At 38.9% G+C, this 27,570-nt stretch overlaps 2 protein-coding genes across 2 annotated transcripts in view; one reads left to right on the top strand and one right to left on the bottom strand.

The window, feature by feature from the left end:
- The window catches only part of spega (striated muscle enriched protein kinase a), a 48,713-nt gene extending 28,759 nt beyond the window's left edge, over positions 1-19,954 (bottom strand). Inside the window, exons 1-4 of the mRNA XM_014990523.2 lie at positions 19,472-19,954; positions 3,906-4,004; positions 2,018-2,168; positions 341-1,129 (exon numbers count right to left, since the gene is read on the bottom strand). Coding sequence (XP_014846009.2) covers positions 341-1,129; positions 2,018-2,168; positions 3,906-4,004; positions 19,472-19,853 — 1,421 coding nt within the window. The 5' untranslated portion in view covers positions 19,854-19,954. The remainder of the gene's footprint in view (positions 1-340; positions 1,130-2,017; positions 2,169-3,905; positions 4,005-19,471) is intronic.
- Positions 19,955-25,309: 5,355 nt separating this feature from the next.
- Positions 25,310-27,110, top strand: inha (inhibin subunit alpha). The gene is made up of 2 exons (XM_014990529.2): positions 25,310-25,642; positions 26,271-27,110. Exons 1-2 carry the CDS (start codon positions 25,342-25,344, stop codon positions 27,005-27,007), a joined length of 1,038 nt encoding a protein of 345 aa, XP_014846015.2. The 5' UTR covers positions 25,310-25,341; the 3' UTR covers positions 27,008-27,110.
- The last annotated feature ends 460 nt before the right edge of the window (positions 27,111-27,570 follow it).

Below are 27,570 nucleotides of genomic sequence, written 5' to 3'. Positions count from 1 at the left end.
GGAAAACTTAAACCCTGAACACATTGCTGCCACTGTGAAACAAGGTTATGAAACAAGGTGGTGGCAGTAACATCCTGTGGGGATTCACGTCTTCCTGATTGAAGCTTCTTCAGACCACAAATATGCAGTCAGAGCTACAATAGAACGGTTTAGATCAAAGTATATGTAGGAAAGGTCTATACAAAGGCCAGACCTAAACCCAATATAGAGTCTTTGTCTGTCGATCATAGTAAATAACCTCAAAATAAACTAATGTCTGATAAGAAAGTTTGAAAACTTTTGGTAGGTACACTGTAATTAGACAAACACATAATAATTAAAACATCAAATCTGCTCTAACCTGTTTAGACTTTTCCTGGCTGCTGTTGCCAGTGGTTGTCCTGGCAACTGGTGAACTGCTTCCGTTTCCATGGCAACCAAGCTTTTCCCAGAGCTTTCTCGGGATGAGCCTCTAGCCGTCTGTGCCACATTGTCCCAACGAGGATTCTCCCTCCGATGGCCTAGAGGTCCGCCGGGGAGCGGTGCAGGAACCCGGGGTGCCCCATCCCGTTCCCCCTCCAGAGCCCGCTCCCTGGCCTCCAGCTTCTGCACCACATGCTGAGGAATGGGCTCTATTTTCCCCGAGTGGGTCCTTTCCTTCTGTGACAGCTGCTCAGTGGAGTATGCCTTCTTCAGGCTCGATTTCCCCACAAGTTTCTTGATCCTCTGGAGCTCCTCTGCAAACTTGTTCTGGTAGCTCTGAACCCTCTGGGAGTAGGTGGTCTTGTCCTCCAGTGAGGAGGCCCGCTGCTGGAATGCTGCTCTCTTTTGGGCTACTCCCTGCAGGACTTTCCCCTCCTCCTTGCTGGGGCCTCCTGTTTTCTTTCCGCTGTCATCCGAGTCCACGGACGCCGCCCCTCCTGGCAGATCCACACTCCTTCTTCGCTCCTCAAAGGCCCGCACCTTGTCAAAGATCTTGGGTCCGGCACGAGCCAGCTTCGGAGTCATGATAACTTTGCCGGTGCCAGAGATCTTAGATGCTTCGGAGTCTTCAGTTTTGTCTTGGTCAAGGTTTTTGATTAACGCTGGCTGGGTAGAGGATGAGAGGACATGAGAGGGGAACCCCCAGGATTTCTCAGGAGTTTTGTTCCTACAGGAGTGAGGATTTGGGGGGAGACGAAGTTGTGGAGTTAGAGATCAAGCAGTTTTTAAGGATTTGTTGGAGCAGAGACGATGCTGATAAATGTCTGAGTATTTCAAGTCCCATATGTATTATGTCACGGTCAAAACACGGCAATGTGAGATTTAAAAAAAAGTAAACGATAGACCAGACTTCCTAAGTGTTTACAATAATCCAGAAAGAAAAACAGTTTTTAAGCATAAACTCATCCAAAAAGTGAGAAAAACGACTGAAATCATGCCAAGAAAGAGCCTGAGTCATTGACTCGTGAAAACATTCATGCTAATATCAGCAAACCATGCATGTCACTGCAAACCCAGAGAGAATCCAAAAGTGAGCTGCTGCTCTAGAAAACATGCAAAATCACAGTTTTTAAAAAGCCCTAACCTGTTAGAAATGAGTCAAGTAGCACAAATGTACATTTCCTCCCTAAAGGCTTGAATTATTATGTACAGCATGAACAGAGATATAAGCTTCAAATGAGATTAAATCAAAACACAAATCAGACAAGTCAAAGGAAAGTGTGATCAGAACAAAATGAAGGCAAGAGAATGAAATGAAAGGAATAAATGGATCGATGGTGGATAGAATACTGTGCAAAGTGTCAATTTAGGATTTGAGGCCAGTCTTTTAGTGGAATCTTGGAAACAGAGAGCCATGTGCTATAAGGGCATGGAAAATGTTCTCCCTCTGTAGAGGCTGAACATGCTCCCATAGTAGTCGCTTCCGACAGAGACACTTTCCTCTGACCCCTGCACGGGCCGGGCCAGGTTAGCATGAGACGCCCGGATTAGAGGTTCCACGCCCAGGTGACGGACGGGGGCCGCCCCCTCGGCAGGGCCCCCGCCGAAGGCTTGCCTTGCTGGGTTTGTGGGGTCCAAATACAGCCCCGGCGGGCGGGAACCCAAAGCCCGGAGCTCCCGCTCCACCACGGGGTCGTAGGTGCCGGGGAGCGTGGCCCTGCGATCTGAAGCATCCGGGTTATTGTCCATCATCCGTCCTCCTTCACCTGCAGTCAGAGAGTGAGAAACTGAATGAAAACTGAGGTCTGGGTTTAATTCAGATCAATATTGTTGCTCCCATCAAACAGATTCAAAATAGAGAAATATAAAATCAAATATAAAATCAGGCCAATGGAATCATTAAGACAGTTAAATCCATTCATTCTGTGTTGATCCTAGTTATAAATTGAAGAATTCATAAAAGGGATGAAAACAATCATCAGAAATAATAAAACCATAGTGGTTGGTCTGATTAAATTTCACATTTAGCTGTTTTGTATTTTATAGCCATTCAGAATCAGAGTTGAAAGTCTCTCTTAGTGTTATTTTTGAGGCTGACAGTTTTCAAGAATGACATGTTTTGTAATGTCCAAAACAAAAATAATTTTAATGAACTGAGTTGTGCTGCTGCACTGCAAAACTAACACAATAATTTTGGGTACCATAAGGACCGTTAGAAAAAAGTCTGCAGATATAAACAGTCAATCGATTTATTAAAAAAGAACAAATGAAACTGGAAGGCCTTGTGTAAAGATGGCCTCCCTGTCACAAATCAAGAGAGGATTGGCAGCTTAGTGATGAGCAACGGAGACAGAAGTGCAATAGCAGCAAAAATATCAAACTGAACTGATTCTGACTCAGCCTGACCATCAGAGAGCGAAATACATCAGCGTCACACACAACCAGAAGTTGAAAACTTCAAAATATTGTTTTCATTTATCAAGATTGCTACAAAAAAAAGTTTAAGATGTTGCATTGTTCAATAAGTTTTTACACATATGGGTGGATGGAGCTTTTGACCGCTAGGACAAGGAGTGAATGAAATATCATTTTTTTCTCTATATCTCCAATCCTCTGTTTTTTCTGCATGAAAAACCTGCTTAAATCTGCTTCTGATTTAGTTCTCCTGTCAGATGAACCACACATCTTGTTTTTGTGCTTATAAGATTGTGTCGCAAGGAATTTCTTGATAGAAAGAAAATACAACATAGAAGGGGGAAAAAAATTCTCCACTAGATTTGATCTTTTTTAATTTTCTTGTTGCTTGTCTCTAGCAAAAAAAGGGAAAGAGGAGAAATATATTTAAGTCTATCAATACCTCTAATCTCTTCAGACATCCAATTTCCTGGATGGAAATGGATTCTGGGTGTTTGTTGAGTTTTCACAAATTCCTGAATAGTCTTCCTGAGTATGTTTTCATCTTTGCAAGACATTTTGTGGTGATTTATATAAATTTAAGAACACTAGCACAGTGTTGGTTTCAAATATCTGTTATCTAATTGCATTTTGCGTTATCAACATACTTTCTTTACAGCAGGAACACATGCATACACAGTGCTGCTTCCTGTTGGAAACTGGGGCAGTGTGCCGCACCGGCGCATCACATCACATCACATCACATCACATCACATCACGAGGGATTAGTACATATCGGATTTCACCCGACAGACGTCAGTGACAACCTCCATTAAATCCACACTCAAGCATGATTTTGTACAAGTGTGCTTTTGGCTGCTCTTCTGGCGGCCAATAAATCGTCAGGAATGTGACTATAAAAAATGTTCCCAGAGATGTTAAATTTGCAAAGACTGCAGTCTGGAACAACGTTTTGCGAACAGTGGCGGCTCGAAGCCATAAATATTTATGTGTGCAGCGCCAAAAGGAAGCTGAAATGTTGACTGTCTAATTTAAAAAGTGTTGGAAATAAACAAAAGTATCAGAGTGAGTTAAAAGCAACTAAATACCTGATGGTCCTTTCCGTCCGACTTTGTCTTGGTGCCTCCCGGGCCCTTCCTTGGTTTCCATCTGAGGTTCAGTGGTCTCATCTTCTGTCGTCTCAGAGTCTGAAATCATGTGACGAGAACAAGAAAATTACACACAGGTAATAACTTAAAAATAAAAAGTAAAAATCATAGCACTTGTTTTTTTATGGCTCCTTCGAAAGAGTACTGAATGTGCAGGAAATGGATTCAAACCAAACTGTGTAACAAGTCCATAAATACATGTAAACATGAAGTGAAGAGATGCAGAGATTAAACTTGAGATACATTTGTTTTGCCTTCACATTTTATACATGAAGATATAGCTGCATATAAATGTGAAACAGAATGGAATTTTATTAAATGTAATGTAACATATATAAAATCTTTATGATCTTTAAATTGATGGTAGAATAAAAGTTCTATCATCAAATTTTAAATAAACTGTTTAATGAAGGGCTACATCAAAGGAGTTAAAGTCACTTGTCAGGCTTGTAATGTTTAAAAGCCAACAGGATGGTAAACATAGTATAAAAGAGTATTCAGTATTTAACTATGTGCCAACATTTTAGCAACACTAATAATACAATTGAAAAAGTTAAATGCAGGCTAACTGCTGGAGTGGAGCCTACCTTAATTAACTAGCTAAAAACATCTATTTAGAATTTCACTTTCCAAAAAAACCCTAAACAACCTAAATAAATAGAGCTATTCAACTAAATACAGTTAAATAGCAAATAGCTGTAAATGTTCGGCTAAATACAGTTAACTATACCTGCAGATATTCAGTTTCTCAATAATATGTGCTAATTAATACCTTAGCAGCACAAAGTTGTTCAATTCTGTTGATACAGGAAATATCTGACTGCAGATTCATTAGTGAAATAGTAACGACAAATAAACATAATAAAAACCAATTTCCTCAACTCCCATTGCTGTGTTTTATTTGATTTTATACAAAACTAAAAAAAAAAGTAGTACAAAACTATTGATAAAATATTACACTACATACTAGAGTAGAACCAAGGTGTGAGTTTGTGGATGGACAATATTGCAGAGGGGATGACAGCATGGTTCATGTTAAATTTTCTTTAATGATAAAACTGAAAACTTACAAAAAAATCACAGGGAATATAGGGATCCACAGCAGAACAAAAACAGGAACAAAAAGCAAGCAGGGTACTGACAGGGAAGTAAACAGCATAGAACAGGAACCAGCCAGGCCAGGAGTGTGGGCAGGAGAAAGACTTAAATACTAGGTAATGGTTTGCAGGTGTGAGGGGAGAGACAGAGAAAGTGGAACAGGGGGTGAGAGAGAGCACATGAGTAACAAGGAATAACTAGACACAAGAAATAAACATAATAAACCGGAATCATTAAGAAAAACTGAACTAAGGTTAAACAGAAACCAAACTGATCTAAACAAAGACAGAGACGAAGAAACACAGAATAATAAAAAAAACTAGAACCAAATAATCAAAACACCATAACAGCCCAGGATCTGACAAGCTTGACTAGTCAATCAGCTTCATAGACTCCTAATGTTAATTTGCAAAAAAAAAAAAAAAGCAAATAGAAAATAGCTATTTAATATTTCAACAATAGGTGGTAATGTCGTTGCAGCAGAGCTGCAAAGTTAATAATTAATTGCTTTAGTCCCATAACATTGGGGCAACATAGTAGTAAAGCAATGTTGGCAAAAAATAATGTGCAGATTTCAACTATTTGTTTATGGTATGTTGCAGGAATGTGGACTAAAGTTTCATGAGTTCAACATTTTTTTTGATCTGCAATTACAGTATTGCAACTTGCGATAATGAGCACATCTGTCAGTGCGGTAAACAGCTTATTGAAGACAACTGACTGAAGACAGCTGATTTCTATTGAAGCAACAAAGGAACAAATCAATAAGCAAAAATTTATTTCCCTGGCATCCAATGGGATTTTCCATAAAACAGAATGGCAGAATATTCATAAATATTCAGGGCAACAATTTGTGCTCATACTTTATCAGCCGTGATAATAAAGCTCTTTAAGTCCATGATATAAAGAAAACATTTCATAATAGCAGGAAACCATGGTAAGAAAAAAACATTGTCCACAAGTAACCATGTTAGTTAGTCTGCCAGTACAATAAACAATTACCATTTCAGAGAGGTAATAGGGCAACAGTGATAACTGTCACTGGCAATATTTTAGCTACATTCCAGTACTGTTTTAACCCCCCCCCCCCCAAAAAAAAAAAAAAAAAAAGAGGAATTAGAACAAGTTTCAAAATGCTTTTTTAAGACCATCAGCCTGCAAAATTATACTGTTTTTGCTCAAACCAGCCCGTGCCTACAGTAAAAAAATAAAAATGTATGAATTCAGAAAAGGCAGAAAGAGAGGTCTATAGAACTGGATGGCTGGCTGGATGGATGGATGGATGGATGGATGGATGGATGGATGGATGGATGGATGGATGGATGGATGGATGGATGGATGGATGGATGGATGAGGAGGGGGTGTGCAGCAGCAGACATATAGAGGCAGTAAGGTTTACCATAGCTTTGCTTTCGGCAGGAGCGGAAAACTTCGCTTCCATAGTGGCAGCAAGAGAGGGCAGACGGGAGAGCACCGTTACTATGGAAACCAGCATCTCTCTCACCCACACGACCAATCCTCTTCGTACCCATTAGAGTCTAAAAATCACCAGCCAAACTGCTGGGTGGCTGACAGATATGTTTACTGGTTAGAGAGTCTGCGGGAGAGGAGGAGGACAACAACCACAAAATGGGTTGCACCTCATTGCACCTCGCATCAAGTCAAAATCTTTTCTTGCATGACTTCAAGAAAAGAATAATCACCATTAGAGAGTGTGCCTTTTGTGGCTCTGGGTATGTAGATCCACCCGTCTGAAAATTATGAAGTTAAACACATTGCAGAGAGAGCAGGGAAACTATGCCGACATTGAATATACAAGGAAAGTGTAAAGCTTGGATTGGATTCTAAATGAGATTTAGAGTTAAAATATCTGCTTTTGGTTTAAGTCATCAGTTGCACAAACATTGCCAAATATTATGGTACAAATCAGAAGGGATAGATGTTTTCCACTTGAGGATTGTGCTTTTGCAAAGAGGCAGCAGTGCGATACAAAAATACCACTTTGTGGGGGTGGATGTACAATAACAAAACCCACTTGTGTGCAGTTAAACAGCAAAACATACAAATAAACTTAGGCAATAACAAGTTTAATATACCAAATAATAATTGCTGGAGTAAATATCAGTGGAAACACATGCTGATGAAGGATAAACCGAGAAGAACAAAAGGCTACAGCAGTTTTCCAACAGAATAAAAGAAAAATAAACAAGAAAAAAAAAAAAAGAAACTGTAGGTGCTGAGAATAAGCTCATACTGATAACACACCATGGGTGAATCTGCCAAATGTCCGAGTGGAATGCCCAGTTCTCTGAAACAACACACAAAACCACAATGTATTATTCAGCAAATTACTTAGAACAAAATATGGTCCCGTTTACAGTAGTGGGATAAAAAGAGGAAACAATGAAATATTCAGTTATTTCTATTTTTATATAGCTATATGTCATTTTTGACATTTGTCTGAGGAAAATTTCCCCCACTCCTCACTTTCAACTATAAGATGTTTGCACTTACAGGTAATCTGGCACTATAGCTTACAAGAGTAAGCGAGCACTATAACTTACAATATTCTAAGTTATAGACTGTAAGTCTCACTTAGTGCTTACAGCTTACTCTTGTAAGAAAGCTATAGTGCTTTCTTACTGGTCAGTAAGAAAGCACTATAGCTTACAAGAATAAGCTAGCATTATAGCTTACAAGTAAGCTAGCACTATAAGCCCAAAATATGAAAATTAGTAATTTAACATTAACACTGTGTTTTGTCTTTGTTTGTAACTCTTACTTTAAAGGAACAAAAGAAGTAGTTCTTGTTGTTCTGTTGTGTTGACAAAATTAACAAAAAAAAAGAGAAGTCTAGTCTGATTAGCTGGCGGATTCTGTAACAAACTGTTTGTTACAGAATCCGTCACTTTTAAATTGTTTTGTCTGGTAACATAGTTTTTTACATTTGACAGAAAAACAAAACTGTGACAGGCGACAAATACATTGTAAAGCAGTTAAAGTAACGCAAGTGGCTAGCTGTTAGCCACAAATGACACTGAAATTGACATCTGCTTTGTAGCTTTTCTAAGCATTTATTTAAAGGACATAATAGTCTTTAAAGTCTCTGGACTGCATTTGATCATGTGTTCACAATTTCAGAATTCTACTCTGAACACATTTAGAAATTTGTGAAAGCTTTATAGTATTTTTAGGTGAACAGAAGAGGGAAGCATTTTCAATGTGTTTTTTGGTGCCAGGATCACCAGAATTAGCTAGCATTAATAAGCTTCAATAAACAGACACGGCACACCTGGACTAGATTACTCAACACTGATTGCAGATTCTCAAAAACACAGATAGAGATGTGTGAAAGAATATTTGGGATAATTAAATACTTGGATTCTGAGCTTACTCAAAATAGTATGGTTATGCACCAAGTTGAAAAAAAAAAACTGTTTCCAATGCCAAATGTTACCAAAATGTCACTATTAATCATAATTTCTTTCAACACAGTGCTTTTTATTTTATACCATTTATTTGACTTAATTTAAACCCTAGGAGCTGCAACAACAGGAAAGGATGAATCTGATCACAGAGGTACACCACCATGTATTTATTTTCATGTATGTGGTCTTACTGGTACAATTCTTTTGCAATTTTTTTGTATACTTTGTCCAAGCTCTGTGGTATTAGCAGCTTCAAATTCTAACCATTTGCAACGACAATATTTGACATGTGACTGTAAAAAGATCAGATGAGCCCTATAAAGCAGATGCGTACCCATTCCTCCAGGCTGTATCTGTTTTTTAAAGAGCAGCCATGCTGATAAAGCAGCTGAAAAGATTCCTTTCTGGCCAGGCTGTCAATCAGCTCCACAGAGAGCTCCTCGGAATGACTCACTGCTTTTCAGCGGACAGAAAGCAAAAGTAGCAGAAGTGAAATGACTCACTTCGCACTTATCTGCCCCCCACTCCAATCCCAATGGTTGCTGCTTTTTGAGTCATTTCAAGTAATTTGATTAACTGCTGTTTGACACATCCTCCTATAAATTTCTGTCTTTGTCACAGTTCCTTTTTGTTATGTTCCCAAAGGGATCATATCAGCAAAACTCAGCCTCGGATTTCGTAACATTTGGATTTGGATTGTAGGGGATCAATCCAGATTCTGTTAAGTGGTATAAGAGCAAGAAAGCACATTTAGTCTTCATAAAGAAGCAAAGTGAGCTTCAGCAGCAGCCTGATCCACCGCTTTTGCTCACTTCATCCTTGTGCATCGTTGGCCTGGTTCCCATGTCTCCACAGAGCGTAGCCTACTGACACACTTTTTCATCTGCCCCAAATTTGTGAAACCTGAGCAAATGAATTAGTTATTATTGTAACAGAAATATCTGAGGACTTCTTATATTTTCATATTGGAAAATAGAAGCAGGAAATTTGGAATTAAGACCATGGAGACAGACTGTTCTTTTGAAGGGGACGGCGCGGGGGGTTAACTACCTTCACCTTGAATTTCAGTTCCTAAACTGAGATTTTTCTGATCACAACATTTATTCACTGTTTCAATGCCTGTGCTTTTCCTTTTCTCTTCAGAACTGTCTACATTTACGCCCAGAACTTTTTCCGAAAATCAGTCTTTCATTTCATATTTACTTTAATCTCTTTTCGATTTAAAGCACACATATAAGGAAAAAGGGTGTGGCATGTCTTTTAAGAAATATGCAAAAAATATCTATAAAACATAACATTGGTTTATTGATATTGCTCAAAAAAAATTTAAGCAAACTCACCTGAAATCTTTTCTTGGACCAGATCTTCTTCATCTTCAAGTGGCGCCTCGTTTCAAGCAAAATCAGATTACCTGTGGCTCCAGTTCACAAAAACAACCTTCCCTCAGAAATGATAAGAAAATAAGAAGCTGTAGGGTGTGGTATCAGGGTCGGCAACGACTGAGATCAAGATTTGAGGAGGGGGGTTATGAAATAAAGGAGGATGCGGCTGTGTGTTTGTGCGCGGTGTGTTTCTGCTCCGATCTGGAGGCGAGGCAGGGAGAACGGCGGTGAGAGCAGAGATGCTGGTGTCTTTGTGTCCGAGTGTTTATCTGTGAGGAGCGTCTCTCTGTGACGTAGGGGGCTGCTTTCTCCATCGACCCCCACTTTCTGCCTGCTCTGCCTCGTTCGAGAGCACACTTAAAACAAGACGGAGTGGGGGAAAGAGGAGGCGTGGAGGGAGGTGGAAATCAGAGCCTGGTGTGTGCGTGGGTCTTCTCTTGATTGCATTGACGAAAGAGGGAAAATGTGAGGAGGAAGAGAGGAGAGATACAGAACACTGGGAATCAAGGGAGCATGGGGATGTGTTTTTGTGAGATGGCAGGACGGAATGATGGGTATAAAGAGCAGAAATGGGAAAAGGGAATTACCAGAGAATCAAGAGGGATAAACAGATCCCCTCTACATATGAGCAATCACAGATTCAAAAGAAACCGCTTCACCAATTCCCTCCAAAATCCTCTTCTCCTCTGGGTTTATTGTTCAGCAAAAAGCAGAAGTCATTAAATAAGTATCTACTGTTTCCTCTCTGTTTAGTTTTAACTAGTGATAAGATCATGGTCTGTGGCAGCTGCAAGAGCAAGCAATTATTACAAGCAGATTCCATCCCAAACTCCTGGTTAATTGTTATGAAAAACAGAACATAGGGTTCATCTCAAATCAATATGGAGGAAAACAAGTACTGTGAATCATCCTGGACTCACAATCCCCACAATGAGACAAGGCGATGGCAGAATAATACCAAAGGAGTATTATTCATAGATTTATTTGAACGAAATGAAAAAATAGCAATAGCAGTAATGTAATAGAAGTGTTTGAATGGCAAAGTCCTAAATCCAACTGAGAATCTTTAGGATGACATAAAGCTTGGTATTCAGTACCTCTAGATGTGCTACACAGTAAGACACCAAAAGAAAAAACATGGTCCGGTTTCAAAGTGAGGCACAACTATGAATCACTTTGTGTTGTATATCAAACAAAGTGGCAATGAAATCCATGAGGTTTGTGTTCACCCTGAAAGTAGGCTGCAGGATGCTAAACAAAGTATTAGAAGGGAAGGGTGTGCAAACTTTTTTCTTAAGTGGAAAACAAATTGTTGTTGACAGCTTGATGTTAATGAGGAAAACAAGCTGAATTTGTATTACTTAAGTATACAAATTCTGATCCATAGAAACAGAACCCATCTGTGTATGAACTTTATTTAATGTAAAACTGAATATTTAATGAGGTGTCCTAAGTAATTTTTTTGACATGACTGTATATAATTCAAAAATGTTGTGACCTTCACACTTACTTTATCTGGCACTTCTGCAGCCCCTTTCTAATGATGCCCTGGGCAACTGCCTAGCAAGAACAAAACTGACGACTTAAGCCTTTTTTATTACACACGCTTTCTCTAAAACTTTGGCTTTTGTAATAAGAGCAGCATATGTAAATGGTCATTACCCCCACCGTATTCTTCGTTTATCAACTCAGATCGTACGACTCCCTCAGTTTATCGACTCAGAACCTCCACCATTCACCGCTGACTTCACTTTGCTGAACAAAGTTGTTTTCCACCGTGATCAAGTGATTTCTGTTTCTGTTTATAGTCGTGTAAACACAGAATCAATGTGAGATTTACTCCCACCGTGAATCAAGAGCCGTTCTGCCGACCTGCATGTTAGCTCCAGTCATTAATTCCATCCTGTCTGTTTCTTTTCCCTGGAAACAGATTTTTATTTAAAGGATTCACCGAATCCTCCTGCAGATGGAGCGAACTGCAGTCTCCAAATGTTATTTTAACCAACCTCCTCCTGCTCACCTCAACCCTCCACCATCCATCACCAGCCAGAGCCACTCACTCTAGCAGAAAGTCAAGCGATCAATACCAATGCTTTATGCGTGATATGGGATACACCCCCAAGTAGCAGTTCCAACGCCCCCGAATCAATAAGCCCATCATAACACAGGCATTGGCCAATAAAAGACTAATGTGCCGGCAAAGGGCAGATTCTGAGCCACAACAAGCCAGTTTTAACTAGTTTCTGACATGATATCATGGAATGGCAGCCATTAAGAGAAAGTAATTTGATTTCTGTGGTGCATGTCATTTATTATTCCCTGAATCTGAGAGCAGCACTTAGATGTCAGAGCCCTAAGCCTGCTGTTTGGAGGCAGAACCGGCCGGGAGACGAAACGTGCCTGGAAGCGGTCCGGACAGGTGCGGTTACCAGCGTGCTACACTTTCATTTGCTTAAAACAACAAGGACGGCATAGACTTCACGGAAAGCCATTGATTTAGTGACGGGTTGCTTTGTGAGAAGCAACTGTGATGGATGCTTTCCAGGCACACAGCTTTATCAGCAGCAGGCCTGCCATAATCTCTGCAACACAAAACACATTCTGTTGCTGTTACATCACCACCTCTGAGCAGAAATATGATTGGTCTGATGGAAGCAGGTGTTGTAAATTCAAGATGGCTTTGGCTTTGATAGTGTTTTCCTTTATTCACCAATCATGCAGAGAGACATAAATCATGTTCTAACAACTTTTTAATATGTAAATTAAAGAAAAAATGCAAAACTCTCCTTTTTAATTAATCTGTGAGTCACAACTGAGTGATGTGGTAACACTTTATTTGAAGGGGTGTACATAAGACTGGCATTACACTGTCATAAACATGACATAACAGCTGTCATGAACATGCTGCTATGTCACTTTTGCCTTTGCACTTTGAATGCAAAGTTGCACTAAAAGTCAATTAAGAGTCAACTTTGCATTAAAAGTGTCATTATTTCCTGAATGTCATAAACATTCATGAAGACTCCTTCATGTTCATGGCAGGTGTTATGTCAGGTTTATGACAGTGTCATGTCAGTCTTATGCACACACCTTCAAATACAGTGTTACCAGAAATGTTTTTATAACTTGAATAATAACAGGTTTACAGTGCAGTCGAGAGTTGAGGGATCAGGTGAAGAGCTGAATACCTTGAACTCCCTCTAAACACTTTCATGACTACATATTTTTTTTAGTTCAAACACTAAATATATCTAAATATAAGAGTCTTAGCTCTACCACAGAAACTAGCATCCACGGTTTTCCTTATTTCCAGTCAATCATCACTAAGGAAAATTGCAAAGTATTTCAGCTTTTTCTGCTTTCTTTTGAATGTCTATGCTCTCTAAGCTTAAAGCTGGGCTCTACTGTATCTGCATAGAATGTTAATAGCTTAATTAAATCTCGTTTAATAACTGATTTATTAAAGGGGAGTGTTGAGAAAATAAATTTAAAATAAGCTAGTTTTAAAACTAAACATGTCTTGATTCAAATGGCCTAAATTGTGGTTTTAAATCAGTGACTTATTCTGGCCTATTGACCTTTATTTTACTTGTAGTTACAGCCGATGGTTTGCTAGGATCGTTTGAACTGCCTTTTGTCTGTGAGAAAACAATACAGTGGAAGTTGTAGCTTTTCACACTCATCTGTGAAAGGCCGTAAACACGGCAGGGGTTTCTGGCTTGAGATAGAGGGTCAGAGATAGCTCCTGGTTGGAGGAGCAAAGGTACGCCTTATTTGAATAAATTAAATACAAGAGGATAAAACTTTCTACACAGATGTAACAAATCAGATTTGCTCTTGCAATTCTCCAAAGATGTCTTTGGACGTCTTTCTTTCCATTTATGTTAGGTAAATGAATGTATGTCTCCGTTGTTCTGCAGTTTCTGGTGTAAGTTTGTGCATTGTCTTACTTCTAAATTTATGCATTGTCTTATATTGGATTAAACTCTGTAATTCTGTGATGTCAACACGCATTGTTGTTTCCTTGTGCCTACACGTGGCTTGCCGAGAGGACCTGGGATCTAAAGGAAGAGAGAGCCAAACTGTTTTCTAAGTTTAAACTATTTTAGATAATATTCTTCCTTAACAGGAGCTTTTATGTATTTTCCAGGCACATAGCCTCATTTTATAACACAATAAAGTAACTATGTTACCTTCAGTTATGAAAAATGTTGAATGTATCAAACATGACGTAAGAGAAATTTGACTTTGCATCAGCTAAATGTAAAGTGAAAGCTAGCTTTGAACCTCAGAATGACAGAGGCCGCTGTTGACAGCAACAGTGCAACCTGATGCTACCACCTAATCCTGATCCAATCCCCCAGGATTCCTGTGGACGGCTGTATGATGCCAGAACACAACACAAACACACCGTTTGCTTCAGATGTTGCCTCAGCTGCCTCGCCTCAACTGAGAATCTTATTAGGCATGTTGTAGCCTTTAATCCACTTTGCTTTAATGTGTGCAGAATGTGAAATCATATATTGGTCATTTCTATGCCAGTGTGTCAGAATCGAAGGTCTGCATAAGCAAGGCTGGTAGCAAATAAAAAGAGCGGTAATAATTTCTAGCATCCTAAGAGAGATTCCATAAAATAAATGTTTTTTGACAAGAAAATTCTAATAACTTTAAACTTTTAATTTCATATAACTGTAATTGAAGGGAAATACTCACATTCACATTCAAGTGCTGCTGTTGCTAGCTACAAATAGTGTTTCCTGAATAAAATTTGGACAATATATCAAGACTGAATTTCCAAGTTGTTTCCATTGCTCCAAAAGTTCACAAGTAAATAGATTTTCAAATAGTATCCAGTAACCAAAACGCTGAGGTAATAACTGACTGCTATCCCACTCACCTCTCTGTTTCTTGTTTCTTGGCCCACTCAAGCCTTCACTAGCGATCCTCAAAGACTTCCGTGCATCTAGCAGCTCCTTCCGCAACATGACTCATCTTTTTCTCATACAGGACAAAACCTTCTGTCTCCTTCTTGCCAATATAACCATTATGTCCATTGGTGACTTCCTTAAAAAATCACTTCAAGGCCTTTTTTCCTTTAAGCTGTCCTCCATGACTTCCTTTCTTGCCCTCACCTGAAGTCCCATCTCTCACAGCCAGCGTTAGCGGTCCTTTTCAGGTCAGACGTAGTACAACCCCTCCAGCTGAACTCTTCCTCTGCACACCCCCACCCACACACAGATTAGACCCACCAACCATTTGCTGTCATCCTTAGCTGAAAGCTGAGAGAAATTAAGAGTGCCACAGAACCCTTAGAGCAGTTCATGAACAAATCTGTGATAAGTGGTTGAATTAAAACTAGTATTCACAATAGTTCTGTCTGAAAAATCAATTAATGTAAATGAACACCATCTGTTTGATGATCAAAATTACTAGTTAATTAAAACTATACAATTAGAGTAAAGTTTGGGCCACTTTTTCTTATTTTGTTTTCTAACTGTGACTGCTTACAGAGCAAATGAGTAATCCTAAAATAAAATATTCTATTTTCTTAGATTTCTATATTAACCAAAAATAATTGGGATCATATTTGTTCTACTAAAAGAGTTACTGCAGCAACAAGGTTTTCATAAAATTAAATTGTTTTATTGGGGAGCATGTTAATTTTCTAGATTTTTAATATAAAAAAAAACAAAAAAAAAGATGTTCTATGAAGACGTGTCTTGATACATTGAGAAATACATGAGTGATAATTCAGTATATAGCTTAGATATTCATAAGCCTCAAGCCAACTGTGAAGCATAGAGCTGGAAGAGTCATGGTTTAATTACAAGTGGCACATTCTTCACATCTCAAATGATTGGACAGCAACCAATCAAGTAGACTAACAAAAAGAGATTACTATGTGATCTTGAGGATTCACAGTAGAATGTGTGGTGACACATCAATCTTCCGTTTCATACGAGAAAGTAAAAGCTGAAGCAGAACTGGACCGTTCAACATGACCGTGAACCAGATGATACCAGTAAATCCACAAAAGACTGGCTGAAAATGAAGAAATTAAAAGTCCTGATGCCAGTTAGAGGACAGTTCTTGATCTCCTTGAGATACTGTGGATTGCACAGCCAATAAACCCCTCAAACATCTACAGCTAAATGTGAGGAGAGCGGGAACTTCCCTCAGGCTGTTGTCAGAGATGGCTACTAAAATAAAAAGTTGACACACTGAAACCTGCCGACTTGTACACATCAGAAACAAGCCCTCTCTGCACCCTTCAAGAATTCACACATCTTATTTTGAAATGGACAGAAAATAGATTTAAGACTCAAGTTCAAATCCAATGGTGAGTGAAAAGGCAAAGGCATGGTCGGGATTCTAACACTGCTGTAGTTAAGACAGCGTAAACTAATATCACATGTACCCAGTCCCATTCTCAGCTTTCTTTTGTCAATTCCAAATTGTTTCAATTACATTTACTTGCAATTCTCTAAAAATATGTAATGTATAAGTATTTTTCATTTTTACTTTCAATATTCTCCCATATTCACAAAAGCAAAGTTTGCTTTGACGCAAGAGAAGGCAGTAGGAGAGAATCAAGGAAGAAAGGATGAAAGTGAAGACAGTAAGAAGAACTCAAGGAAGTTACAAGAACAGAAGAAAGAGCATGAATGGCTTGAGGATTGAAGGACACGAAGAAATAGGAAGGGAATTAAATAATGAAGAAAGGACTTGAGGGTGAAAAATAAAGATCAGGATAGAAAGAGAAAGGTTAAGAGCAATAGAAGAAAGTCTAAATATCTGAAAAATAGCACCCAGACATTTCCAGACTGCAGATGAGCTCTCATCCATCCTCAAACTAAGTCAGCAGGTCTTTTAGGAATGATTGGATTCATTTTTCAAACCATGATTTTTAAACAAGAATACAGAAACTTCCCAAATCTCACAGGCCAGTTTTTCCAACAGCAATCGTAAGATAAAATGTAACCTAAGATTAAAACCCTGGAGACAACTCGCAACTTCATCAAACAGTTGTCTGGCTTCTGATTGGTCTGACTCGGTGAGCGATGCTCGGCCGTTCAAACCCGAGCCCAGCAGATGCACTAACAAACATCACGGTCTCTTTTTCATCACGCTGATCGTGACGGAGTGTGACGGCGACGGCGCTATAATTATGTCCCTCCATGCCATCGGAGAAGCGGGGGACGGCAGCGGCCACACAAATCACCACAGCACAAGCGTCGGGAGCTGCCACTGCACATACCAGGCTATAAATAATCACAGGCAGAAGGAGAAGAGGGAGGAGACGAGGCAGGCAGGGGTTGGAACGATAGGAAAACAGCTAAACTCTTGGAAATTGATTTAGCTGTCCCCCAACTGTTAAATTAAAAGACAGAGTTTAGTCCAAAATGCTCAGAGCAACAAATGAAAATGGACAGATATAATAAACTGCCTTTGAGAGAATCGAACTCAGATTTAAGTTATATTAAATTAGGATTTCATTTGACAGACAAACACAATGTAGCAAAACACACTTTTATTGGCAAACGCTGCATTTTATCCATAGATAAACATGGTGGTGGCAGGCTCATGCTGTGGAGATGATTTTCTTCAGCATAAGGAAGCTGGTTTGAGTTAATGAGAAGATGGAATGTGCATCATATACAGTATTTCTGAAAGAAAATCTCATAAAATGGCCTAGTCAAAGTCCAGGCATAAACCTAATTGACAATCTGTGACAAAGATTGCCACAGTCTGTCAATCTGTGATTGAACATTTTGACTCTTATTGAAGTCTCTACGATAAAATACTTTGGAGTTGTTGTTTGACAAAATGCAAAAGAAAAAAGAGTCTAAATACTGTACTGTACTTAAAAATGGCAGCTAAAGACAGAATGTAAGGGGTGATTATTAGTACCAAATCCAAATGAGTCAAATGAGAGCGAAAGAGGTGGAGGTGTTGAGTGGTAGACCAGTTGGACCGTGTGTGTCAGCTCTTACTGGCAGAGCCACAGATGATATGGCTTCCTCAGTGTGTCCAATAAAAACATGATCTCATAGGAAACTAGATCAATGTTTAACACATAGATCTCTAAATGATGATGCAAAGAGGCTGTGAGTCAGTGAGGTTCCAGATCATCCCTTCTTCATAACTATTTGTGTACTGTCACTTTTCCAGACTGAAATCTTTAAAAAATTTAAGACTTTTTTCATTAGTTGCTTTTGCAATATTAATTTATGTAATATTTATATTATAATAATATTTGGGATTTATCAACATGTTCCACAAATCATGAAACAATTTGACCTTATTTATTTATTTATTTATTTTTTTAATTGAGATCATTTAAAGCTTCTAACATTTACAGTAAACTCCCATTATTTATTCTGGTCAACAACCACAGCCATCGACAAATAGGTAAAATCCACATATATTTGAGATGCCCTCTAAGAACGCTAATATCAATCATCAACGACACCTTAGTATGCATTAATACACACAGTGGAAACTATCTTGGCACTACCATAGAAGATAATATCTCCACTAAAGAGGGTATAGCCAATCAGTGGCAAAGAAAATAAATGGCATTTCTGGATTGGCTGCTCTGCAAAAAGCAACTGTGTCAAATAGCATTCCACCTCCGTATCTGAGCTCCCCAAGCAGCATCTGTGAATAAATACAATTTATACAAATAATTTACAGTTATGTTCCACAAACAAATCTGCAAAAACTTGACCATAAATAGGCGGCGGTCAACGGTATGTCTTTATAAAATAAATACCAGATTATCCTTCATTAAATATAGGTTCCTAAAGTACATCAGTGTCGTCGATGAAGTTTTAATTAAAATTTTGAATATTGCCAGAAATAGGAATATCATTGCATGATCAGCATCAAAATAAGACCCAGTTTCAGAGGCACAACCAAATTAAGACAAAAACCCTCCAAAAAAACATGGAACTTGACTTTTCCTCATTTTCAAATGAGCAAATATCTGTAAGTGACTAACAATCCAAAATGATATCATGACTGCATATTATGCACACAATGGCAAATCTGCCAAACTCTTAGCATTAGACTTTGCTCTTCATCCACCCTGGAGGTGCATGAATAATTTTCTAATCCACTGAAAACTTTGAGTTTATGTTTTACATGTGAAATTTTAAACTACCAACCTGCTATCTTGAGTTTGTTTTCATCTGATGCAAAAATTGGCATATTGAATCTGACCTGAAATGTCTAAAGTTTTCCGGTAAAGTACCCACCAAAGAGCAAGTGTTGATTTACAGAAACACTAAACCAGCTGCAGACTCCAAGTTTTGAAGTGTTTGAAAGAATCAGGCAGATATCATGGAATCTATTTGCTGTATATAGAAATCAAAAATATAGTTAGTGGCCAAAGAGTTACAGCTATGCAGGTAAAGGGAAGGAACAACAAACATCTAATCAGAACCATTTACTGGAAATGTTTGCATATGTTGAAGCTTAAAATCCACTCTTAAATTATCTTTTGCTTTACCCAGGTCTGCTTTCAAGAACTGGGATTATTTTCAAAAAAAGATCTTTATGGAATATTTGTTACTTAAGAATAAAATGTGTTTACCTTCACCTAGGTCCATAACAGCCAACACTGCACTACAGCTTGCCTCTCCCAGGTCATTGGATGCCACACAGGTGTACATGCCAGCATCGTTGGTGTGGCAGTCCCGGATCCACAGTCCTCCTGAATCCTGAGCTTCTGAGGGGGAGATCAGCTCATCGTTGTGGTACCATGTCATAGAAGGTTTAGGATGTCCTGACACTGACACCCTGAGACGGATATCACAACCTGTTCCCACTGCAGCCTTACGGAGCTTGCGGATGAAAAATGGAGCTGAGGTTTCTTGAGATTCACCTTCTTGATTCTGGAGATTTTGTGCGCCTTTGGTTTTGGCCTTCTTGGAGAGGATGGTGGGACAGGGACTCGACTGTGAGCGGGCTGCCATTTTGATTCCCCTTGGAACTTCCTTCCAAACTTTCCCACTTCTCTGATTATTGAGAGAGGTGTCAAAATGAGCTGCATTTATTAAACATCTCCTCTGAAAGACTTCACTGCTTTAGACATCTGCTTGTCTTTATAGGTGTTCAACATGGACCAACACACCGGTAGCTGCAATGACCAAAATACACATACACAGGTTTTACTGTGTAATAAAGTAACATTACTTATCAACTAAGTCTGGTTACTCAAGCAGTCTAAATTAGTGAGCTGACAATCAAAATCCCTTATAAGTGAACTAAGGAAGTTTGTGTTTGGTAGATTTTTTTTGTCTGACTCAACTTTCTTAGTATCCTAGAAATAAGAGAAACCCAGTTATATTTTAACACAAATAAATTTTTTAACAAATAAATTTTTTGTTACTCAATTTTTTTTTATTTTCCTGATTTCATTAGGAAATATTTATTTTACCCAGCATGCTAACATAGACATTTTAGGTAATTTTAGCATGCAACATGACTTTAGCCTCACTTTTAGCAAGGTTTGAATAACTAGCCAACTTGCTAGTGTTGTAAAATGGTATTAGCATTGAAAATGTAATATGTAAATACTTAGCAAGTTGCTATGGATAGCCAACATGATAATGTTAGATAACTAATGTGGATATTTTTGCTAGTTTTTGGATATAAGATGCTTTTAGCTTGTACATGGAGTATTTAAATACAAGCCAACTTACTTTAGCCAACATGCTAATGTAAAAAGGTTAGATAATGTTGACATTTTAGTAAGGGTTACCTATTTTTTAAATTTGTTATTCTGTAGCTAGAAATAATAGCAGCAAGCAGCTTGTGTTAGCCCTTCTGACATTGGCAGCATCTTTTTAAACTTCTACTTTTCTTAACACAGAATTTCGAGAAACAGACTTCAAAGAGAATTCAAATGAATCGTTCACACTGGCTTTAGTATATATGATGCTTTTAGCCTCATACATTGAGTTATTAAATAATACTGAACTTGTAAGGCAACATGCTAATGTGAGCAGATTAGCTAATGTTGACATTTTAGCTAACCAGGTGTGTTTTAATCTGTTAATAATATGCGGCTAGAAATAGTAGCTGCAAGCAGGCTGTGTTATCCGATTTGACATTAGACATTTACATAACATAAAGGATGCTTTCTGCCTTGTAGCTAACTTGCGACTGTTAGCCAACTTGCTACTGTTAGCCAACTTGCTTTTACAACAGTAGCAACGTAAACTCACAAACTAAAGAGGAAATTATGAAATGGTCTACAATTGAATACAAACCCCTGTACAGTAAGCTCATCTCACTGAACCTGTGATTTAATCTTCATTCTGCATTTTCCAAACATCCTCCAGGCTTTCAGCACAGGATCTGTAGCAAACTGCAAATAGACATTGGCTGACTGGTGTCCAAGCTCCTGACAGGTGGATTTTCAACCTTTTAACCTTTAGCATAAACTTGTTTGGTGAGAGGAAACTGGAAACCCATTTAGTCTTTGCTGTGATAGTTTACAACAAACATATCTTGATAGAAGTAAATTTATTTTATTTGCAGCCTTAGATTAACCATCATATGTTTGTGTCAAAATGAAGAACACAAGGGAAACAACTGAATATACTATATAAAGAGCTATTAGCAAATCATAGGGACATGTTTAAAAGATAATGCCATTTTAGTTCTTTGCTCTGCTCATTCTACTAATATAGTAATCAAAAAGTAATCTTACCTTAGTTTTGCTACAAAGGCTATAAGAAATTCCTTTGGACATCCCCTCAAAGTCCAAGTTAGGGTAACAAGATCCATGGAGCCAAATATTTCATCTCAAACCATTTGTCCTTCAGCAAGCCCAGACTTTAGGTGTAAGTCCATCCTAGATCATGAAGCATTAGCAGCCACTGCCATGGTTCCCTTCAGCAGCTTTAACCCTGCTGACGAACTCCCAGAAAGGGAGTGAGATCATTTTCTTAAATGTCAGTCTGCTCAGGCCTTCTGTTTTATGTTGTTCCACCTTTAAGTGCTTCCTGAAAGCCACACTTTTAATATATTTAGGCTTCCAGGTAGTTAAATAAGCTTATGTTAACCGTCTACCTCCAGTGTTACTGCTTCATCCCCACCAACCTCTGTCAGGTTGGGGGCGACAGCTGCACATATAGGTCACATTTCTTGGACTGCCTTTTATGACCTATTCTCACACTCATACACACACACAAGCACACACGCTCACGCACACACACTTTCAAGCCCTTTAGATAATACTATCAGGCAGTGTACAGTACATGTGGGGTTTGTGTGTGTGTGGAAGGCGGAGACAGTCAATGGGGGTCAGTTGGAGTTTCTATAAAAAGAAAACCTAAGAATAAAGACAGGACTTTGGGATTCATCCTGTAGGACAATGATATAACTTAACTTAAGATTGTTTCTTCCTTCCTTGCCATTAATTTTGTCATTTCTAGTTTGATACGCAAGTTGACAGCCCCTAATAATGTGTGATACAGCCATTATTAGCAGGTGCTGGAACTTTTTCACATTTCATTGCATTCTAACCACAAACTTCAATAATGTAATTTGAAATATTTTTCAAGCAATATTTCAATATAGTCTGGTCCTCACTTCTGAAGCTGCTGCCCCCACGACCCGACCCCGGATAAGCGGAAGAAAATGGATGGATGGATGGATGGATGGATGGATGGATGGATGGATGGATGGATGGATATTCAATACTTTTTTAGTGTTTGTACTATTATTATTAGTTATCTTGTTGGATTATTTTTCCATCATCAGATATTAAAATGAAGAAAAATCACACTTACCGGTAAGTGTCTATAGACAAAACATCAACTTCTCAGTAAATGTGTTAAAGGTACTTTTCCCCACTTTATACTTCGGTCTGAAAGACCAAACTGTATAAAGTATGAACTGTATGTATAAACTGTATGTTTAAGTGATTTCAACCCTTTAAAAGTATGTGAACATATCCTCACTACTTTTGTGAATAACTAAAAAATAATAATAAAATTTACAAAAACTTAGTTTGCACACATACACACAGCTTTATTCAGAATTACACATTTATTGCAGTAGTGAAGAACCTTTACAGAAAAGTAAACGGTGAGAAATATTGCACACTCTGAACAGGAACAAATAGCACCATCTGGTGGGTAAACAGAATAAATAATTGTTGGCTTGAAGTTCAAAATGAAATTTCAACATAAAGAAATGTTTTAATTATGTTAAAATTGCATTTCCGATAGTTTTCAGTGCAACAATTCTTGAGAATAAATATCCTCTGGTTAGTTATACTATGCTCAGTTTCCACAGCCAAAGTCACTTGATAATAATTGATAACAATAATAAAATCACAATGACATGATGTGTCTTTGGACTTTATGGGGGCTAGTAGTTTTTAGAGTACTATATTTTTTTTTTAATTTGGCAAAACCCATGTAGTTTTGTTGGACCTTAACCATAAATTACTGTAATTTTAGCCATTAGCATACCACCCAGATCCAGTCCTAGCCTATTTGATGCCCTGGGCGAACCACCTTTCTGGCGCCCCCCAGGTCCTTCTACGAAGTTGTCAAGTGGGGGGGGAGAGGTTGTTGTGGGTGTTGGTGTGATGAAGTATTATGTTTCGGGTTCCAGGATTAGTACCACTGCAACAATTTTTGTAAAAAAAGTCTCTAAAAATACAGAAAAGGCACAGCACCAGTGACGTCAATGTGTAGCATTTGTGATCCAGTTTGCATCTCTTTATTTCGCAAAAACTTATTTTATACAAACAATTCTCTGAGCTCCAATTCCTATACTTTAGTCTCTTATAACTGAAACATGAGTGCTTTAAAATGTCCAGGCATTCCAGTGTCTTCAAATAAACCTATTAATAACATCCACATTTGTATCTTGTACCACATTCTTTCCAATATCAAACACTGAATATATAAGACATTAGGCTACAATGCTGACAAAGCGTAAACTACAGTAGACTCAGACTGTACTCAATATAAACAATTTACTAAATTGTAATGTTTAAGGACTTTTAAATCTGGGTTTTACTTTCACTCTGGGAATAAACGAAATAATCTGCAGACCTTAATTTAAATAATTAACCTTAGACAAATTAACATGCTTTGGAAAAATACTTTTCCTTAACACTTATTCATTTGCAATTATTTATCACACTGAATAAAACACATAACATAGCTTCACAAACTTCTGCAAGTGTGGGGGAAACCAATCTGTTCCACAGTTTAACCTGGCGACCTGCCTTCAAGACAATGCAAATGACCCACCTCTACCGGCGGACTCACGAGCGTGCACTACGCTGCCGAGAGTGGAGTGAAACAGACTCTTTAAAACGTTAAAAAAAAAAAAAAACTGTTTCTAAATCATATTATGATTTTTTTTCTAGCATTCGCACAGTTTAACTACATTTTGAAGGAACATTTTTGAGTGTTTGGTTGACCACTAACCTGTAAAAATACAGAAAAGGTGCAGTAGTATAAACACAGCCTGGAACGTTTGTCATCCAGTTGAGTGTGGATATGATGGGCGGAATACATCACCTATTGCAGTCTGGCATTATACTCGTCCACAAAGGTTCCACAGGTATGCTGCTCACATTTATCAGTCCTTTCTGCAAAACATTTAAAATAAGGTTTAAAATCTATCAGAAAATTACCGCAATTTTGTAGGTAAAACAAAGTAGGTTGCGGGTGTCAATATGTAATATAACTTATTTCAAAACTTCAAATGTACATTACCTTCATTTGGTTCCCAACCTCCAATGACAGTTTGTGCTTGGTTGAAACGTCACCAAGTAAAAAAACAAACAAAAACCCTCTCACAAAATTAAGTAAATGTAGAATATAAAACAAAACCATGTCACTTTACCAGGTAGTCTTTGGTCTATATATATAGTATTATTTTCTGATTTGTGTGAAAGGTCAAAGAAGAATATGGTCAAATATGACCACAAAGGTCGCGGTTCAGCAACATAGGTAATTCTCACATCAAAAGGCATTTTTACTCACAGCTCTTATTTCCAGTATTTCCATATATTTGAACTTTGTCTCAGATAGTTTTTGTAATTCGTATGCAAATTATGTTAAAATAATAATTCCACGTTCAAAAACAAAATATGTTCCATCAGCAGATTGTTTCCTGAACTAGATTGCAAGAAATCTGAATTTCAAAAGCTGATAATAAAATGAAAAACCTTTGTACAATACCTATATAGGATCTCTTTTTTTAACCTTTTAAAAAGCTTAAACCAATAATCTTACTAATATACAGTAAAAGGATGATGAAGGCATCTAAAAAAGTAACTCAGCTGAAAAGCAAATATAGTGTAACCTCTCAATGCTCAAGGCCACTCTTTGCTATTGTTTAGCGAAAGAAAGCTCCTGCCTGCAGACAGATAGCAGCGGAGCCCAAACAACAGCGTGTGAACAGAGACGGTCTTACATATTCAACATGGTCTCCTGGTCTGTCCTCATTCTGGGGACTCTTTGGATCCAAGGTTTGCTCCAGGTCTGTAGCACGGAGAAGCTGCCCAGAGGGGTGGTGGTGTCCTGGTTCAGAGAGCGGGTTCTGGAAGGTCTGGGCCTGTTGGAGCCTCCAGTACTTGCTGCACAGAGAGCAAATCGGGAAGGAGCAAAGCCAGAGGCAAGGCAGTGGCAGGCGAGGGTTCCGAGGACTAGCAGAGCGGTCCGGGTCAGTCAGCAACCCAGCCCGGGTCAAGACAGATCCGAAGTGATTCTGTTTCCAAGTCCAGGTGATAATTCTTTATGTTCTATTAGAATGAATTTACCAGCACAAATGTTGAGTATAGAATTAAACACTAGAAGTTTTAAGATGCAGAAGAAAATAATGTTAAATGGACTGAACTTATATAGAGCTTTTCCAAATTTATACACCAATAGGTAGGCAATTTGGGGTTAAGTGCCTTGCCCAAGAGCACATTGACATGTGGCAGGAGGAAGCTGGAATTGAACATACAACCTTGTGATCACGAGACAACTACTCTACCCACACAGCCAGTCACCCCCATCAATACATATATCAGCTAACTTCACAGATTTTCTGTGATGTCATGGTTGTGCTTCATCAGATATAAACATTGGGTATAAATTCATATCATTTGGTGTTTAGTGATCCGTTTTTCCTTTTTCCAGAAGGCTTTGAGCTTGTTCATGTGGGCAGCCAGCTGCATGTATCCAGTGACTTTATGTTCATTTCTATCAAGTCTCAGCAGAAAAGCAGATATATTCCCATGTTTGTAGACAGAATTAACCTTTCAGACAGGCCTGATTTGTATTTAGACCTTTTATGCCACCCCAGGCCACCAGATGTCAGTAAAAGCCAGATATTTATTTCATTTCTTCCCTCCGTTCCTCCAACAGATGCCTCCTGGATCCTGGCTGATGCAGAAGGGAGAGGAAACTGCAGCAGTACACCGTCGTATCGCTTCCAGCCGTCCATTCCCTTCCAGGACACCGTAGTATCGTCTGCTCACTTCTGGTTCTACGCCGGCCCAACAGTGAACGCCTCGCCGCTGTTCATGCTCACCTCGGCGCAGCGGCGACTCCAGGCGGCCCGGGCTCCCGCAGCGCTCAGCCCCGACGGCTGGACCACCTATGACCTGGACGAGAGCGTACTGGCCCCTGTGGTAGAGGGCCCCTTTCTGCTTCAGCTCCAGAGCTCAGATCAGCACAGCCTGATGAACCCAGATAAAACGCCTTTTCTCCACCTCCACGTTCAGCCCAGAGTGCCTGTCCGTTCCCCCAGAGCGGCCCCCGTCAACATCCCCTGGTCCCCCGCTGCCCTCCGCCTCCTCCAGCGGCCCTCCTATGAAAGGCTCCAGCTCGGGGATTGCCGCAGGGAGCAGGTGGAGATTAACTTCCAGGAGCTGGGCTGGGACAGCTGGATCGTTCACCCCAAGGTACTCACCTTCTTCTACTGCCGCGGGAACTGCTCGGCCCAGGGCCGGACGGCCGCCCTGCTGGGCATGGCGCAATGCTGCGCTCCGGTTCCGGGGACTATGAGGTCCCTAAGGATCACCACTACGTCTGACGGCGGATACTCGTTCAAATACGAGACCCTGCCCAACATCATGCCTGAGGAGTGTACCTGTTTCTGAACATGAGGGAAGGAGAGGCTGAATGGGGGTTTGTCTGGCCGGTCACTTTATAAGGGGAAAGTCGTTGAACAGAACAAGATATTAAAATACTTTATAAACAAAATATTTAGGTTTCTCAGTTTTTATGGGTGTTGAGTAATAAAAAAAATGCTTATGCAATGTTTAGTTTTTTCTCAATGTTGCATCCAACATATATGGTCCATTAAAAAAAAAATCGGGGTTATTGATTTAGTAAACCGTTTTATTTCCTGTGTTAAGCAGGTAAAACTAATTTGAGATCCAGATCTCATTTAAAGAGGGACCTATGCATAAAATCTTCACACAGCTACCTGGTTACACTTAAATTACATCTTGCAAGATAACCTGCAGTTTTACTTATATAACAATACTTAAGTATAGCAGAGGATTCATCTGAGAATTAGCTTTGAGTAGAACCTCATTAAAGACTGGATGTTAAAACAGAGTTGCAGCCATTTAAAGTTGTCAATTTTGTCAAAACTTTAATGTTAAATGGACATTAACATTAAATGTCCATATAGTCCGTCCATTTGGACGGACTATAT

The sequence above is a fragment of the Poecilia mexicana genome, unplaced genomic scaffold, assembly GCF_051168715.1.
Source record: "Poecilia mexicana isolate PSO_F unplaced genomic scaffold, ASM5116871v1 scaffold_2, whole genome shotgun sequence".
Taxonomy (NCBI): domain Eukaryota; kingdom Metazoa; phylum Chordata; class Actinopteri; order Cyprinodontiformes; family Poeciliidae; genus Poecilia; species Poecilia mexicana.
The sequence above is the reverse complement of the archived record's forward strand: the minus strand, read 5'-3'. Positions and strand labels throughout refer to the sequence as shown.

Excerpts from the sequence above, each read along its gene's own strand:
- inha (XM_014990529.2), top strand. The coding sequence starts at position 25,342 with ATGGTCTCCTGGTCTGTCCTCATTCTGGGGACTCTTTGGATCCAAGGT. Across the intron at positions 25,643-26,270 it reads GATTCTGTTTCCAAGTCCAG|ATGCCTCCTGGATCCTGGCT; the intron begins GTGATAATTCTT and ends TTCCTCCAACAG.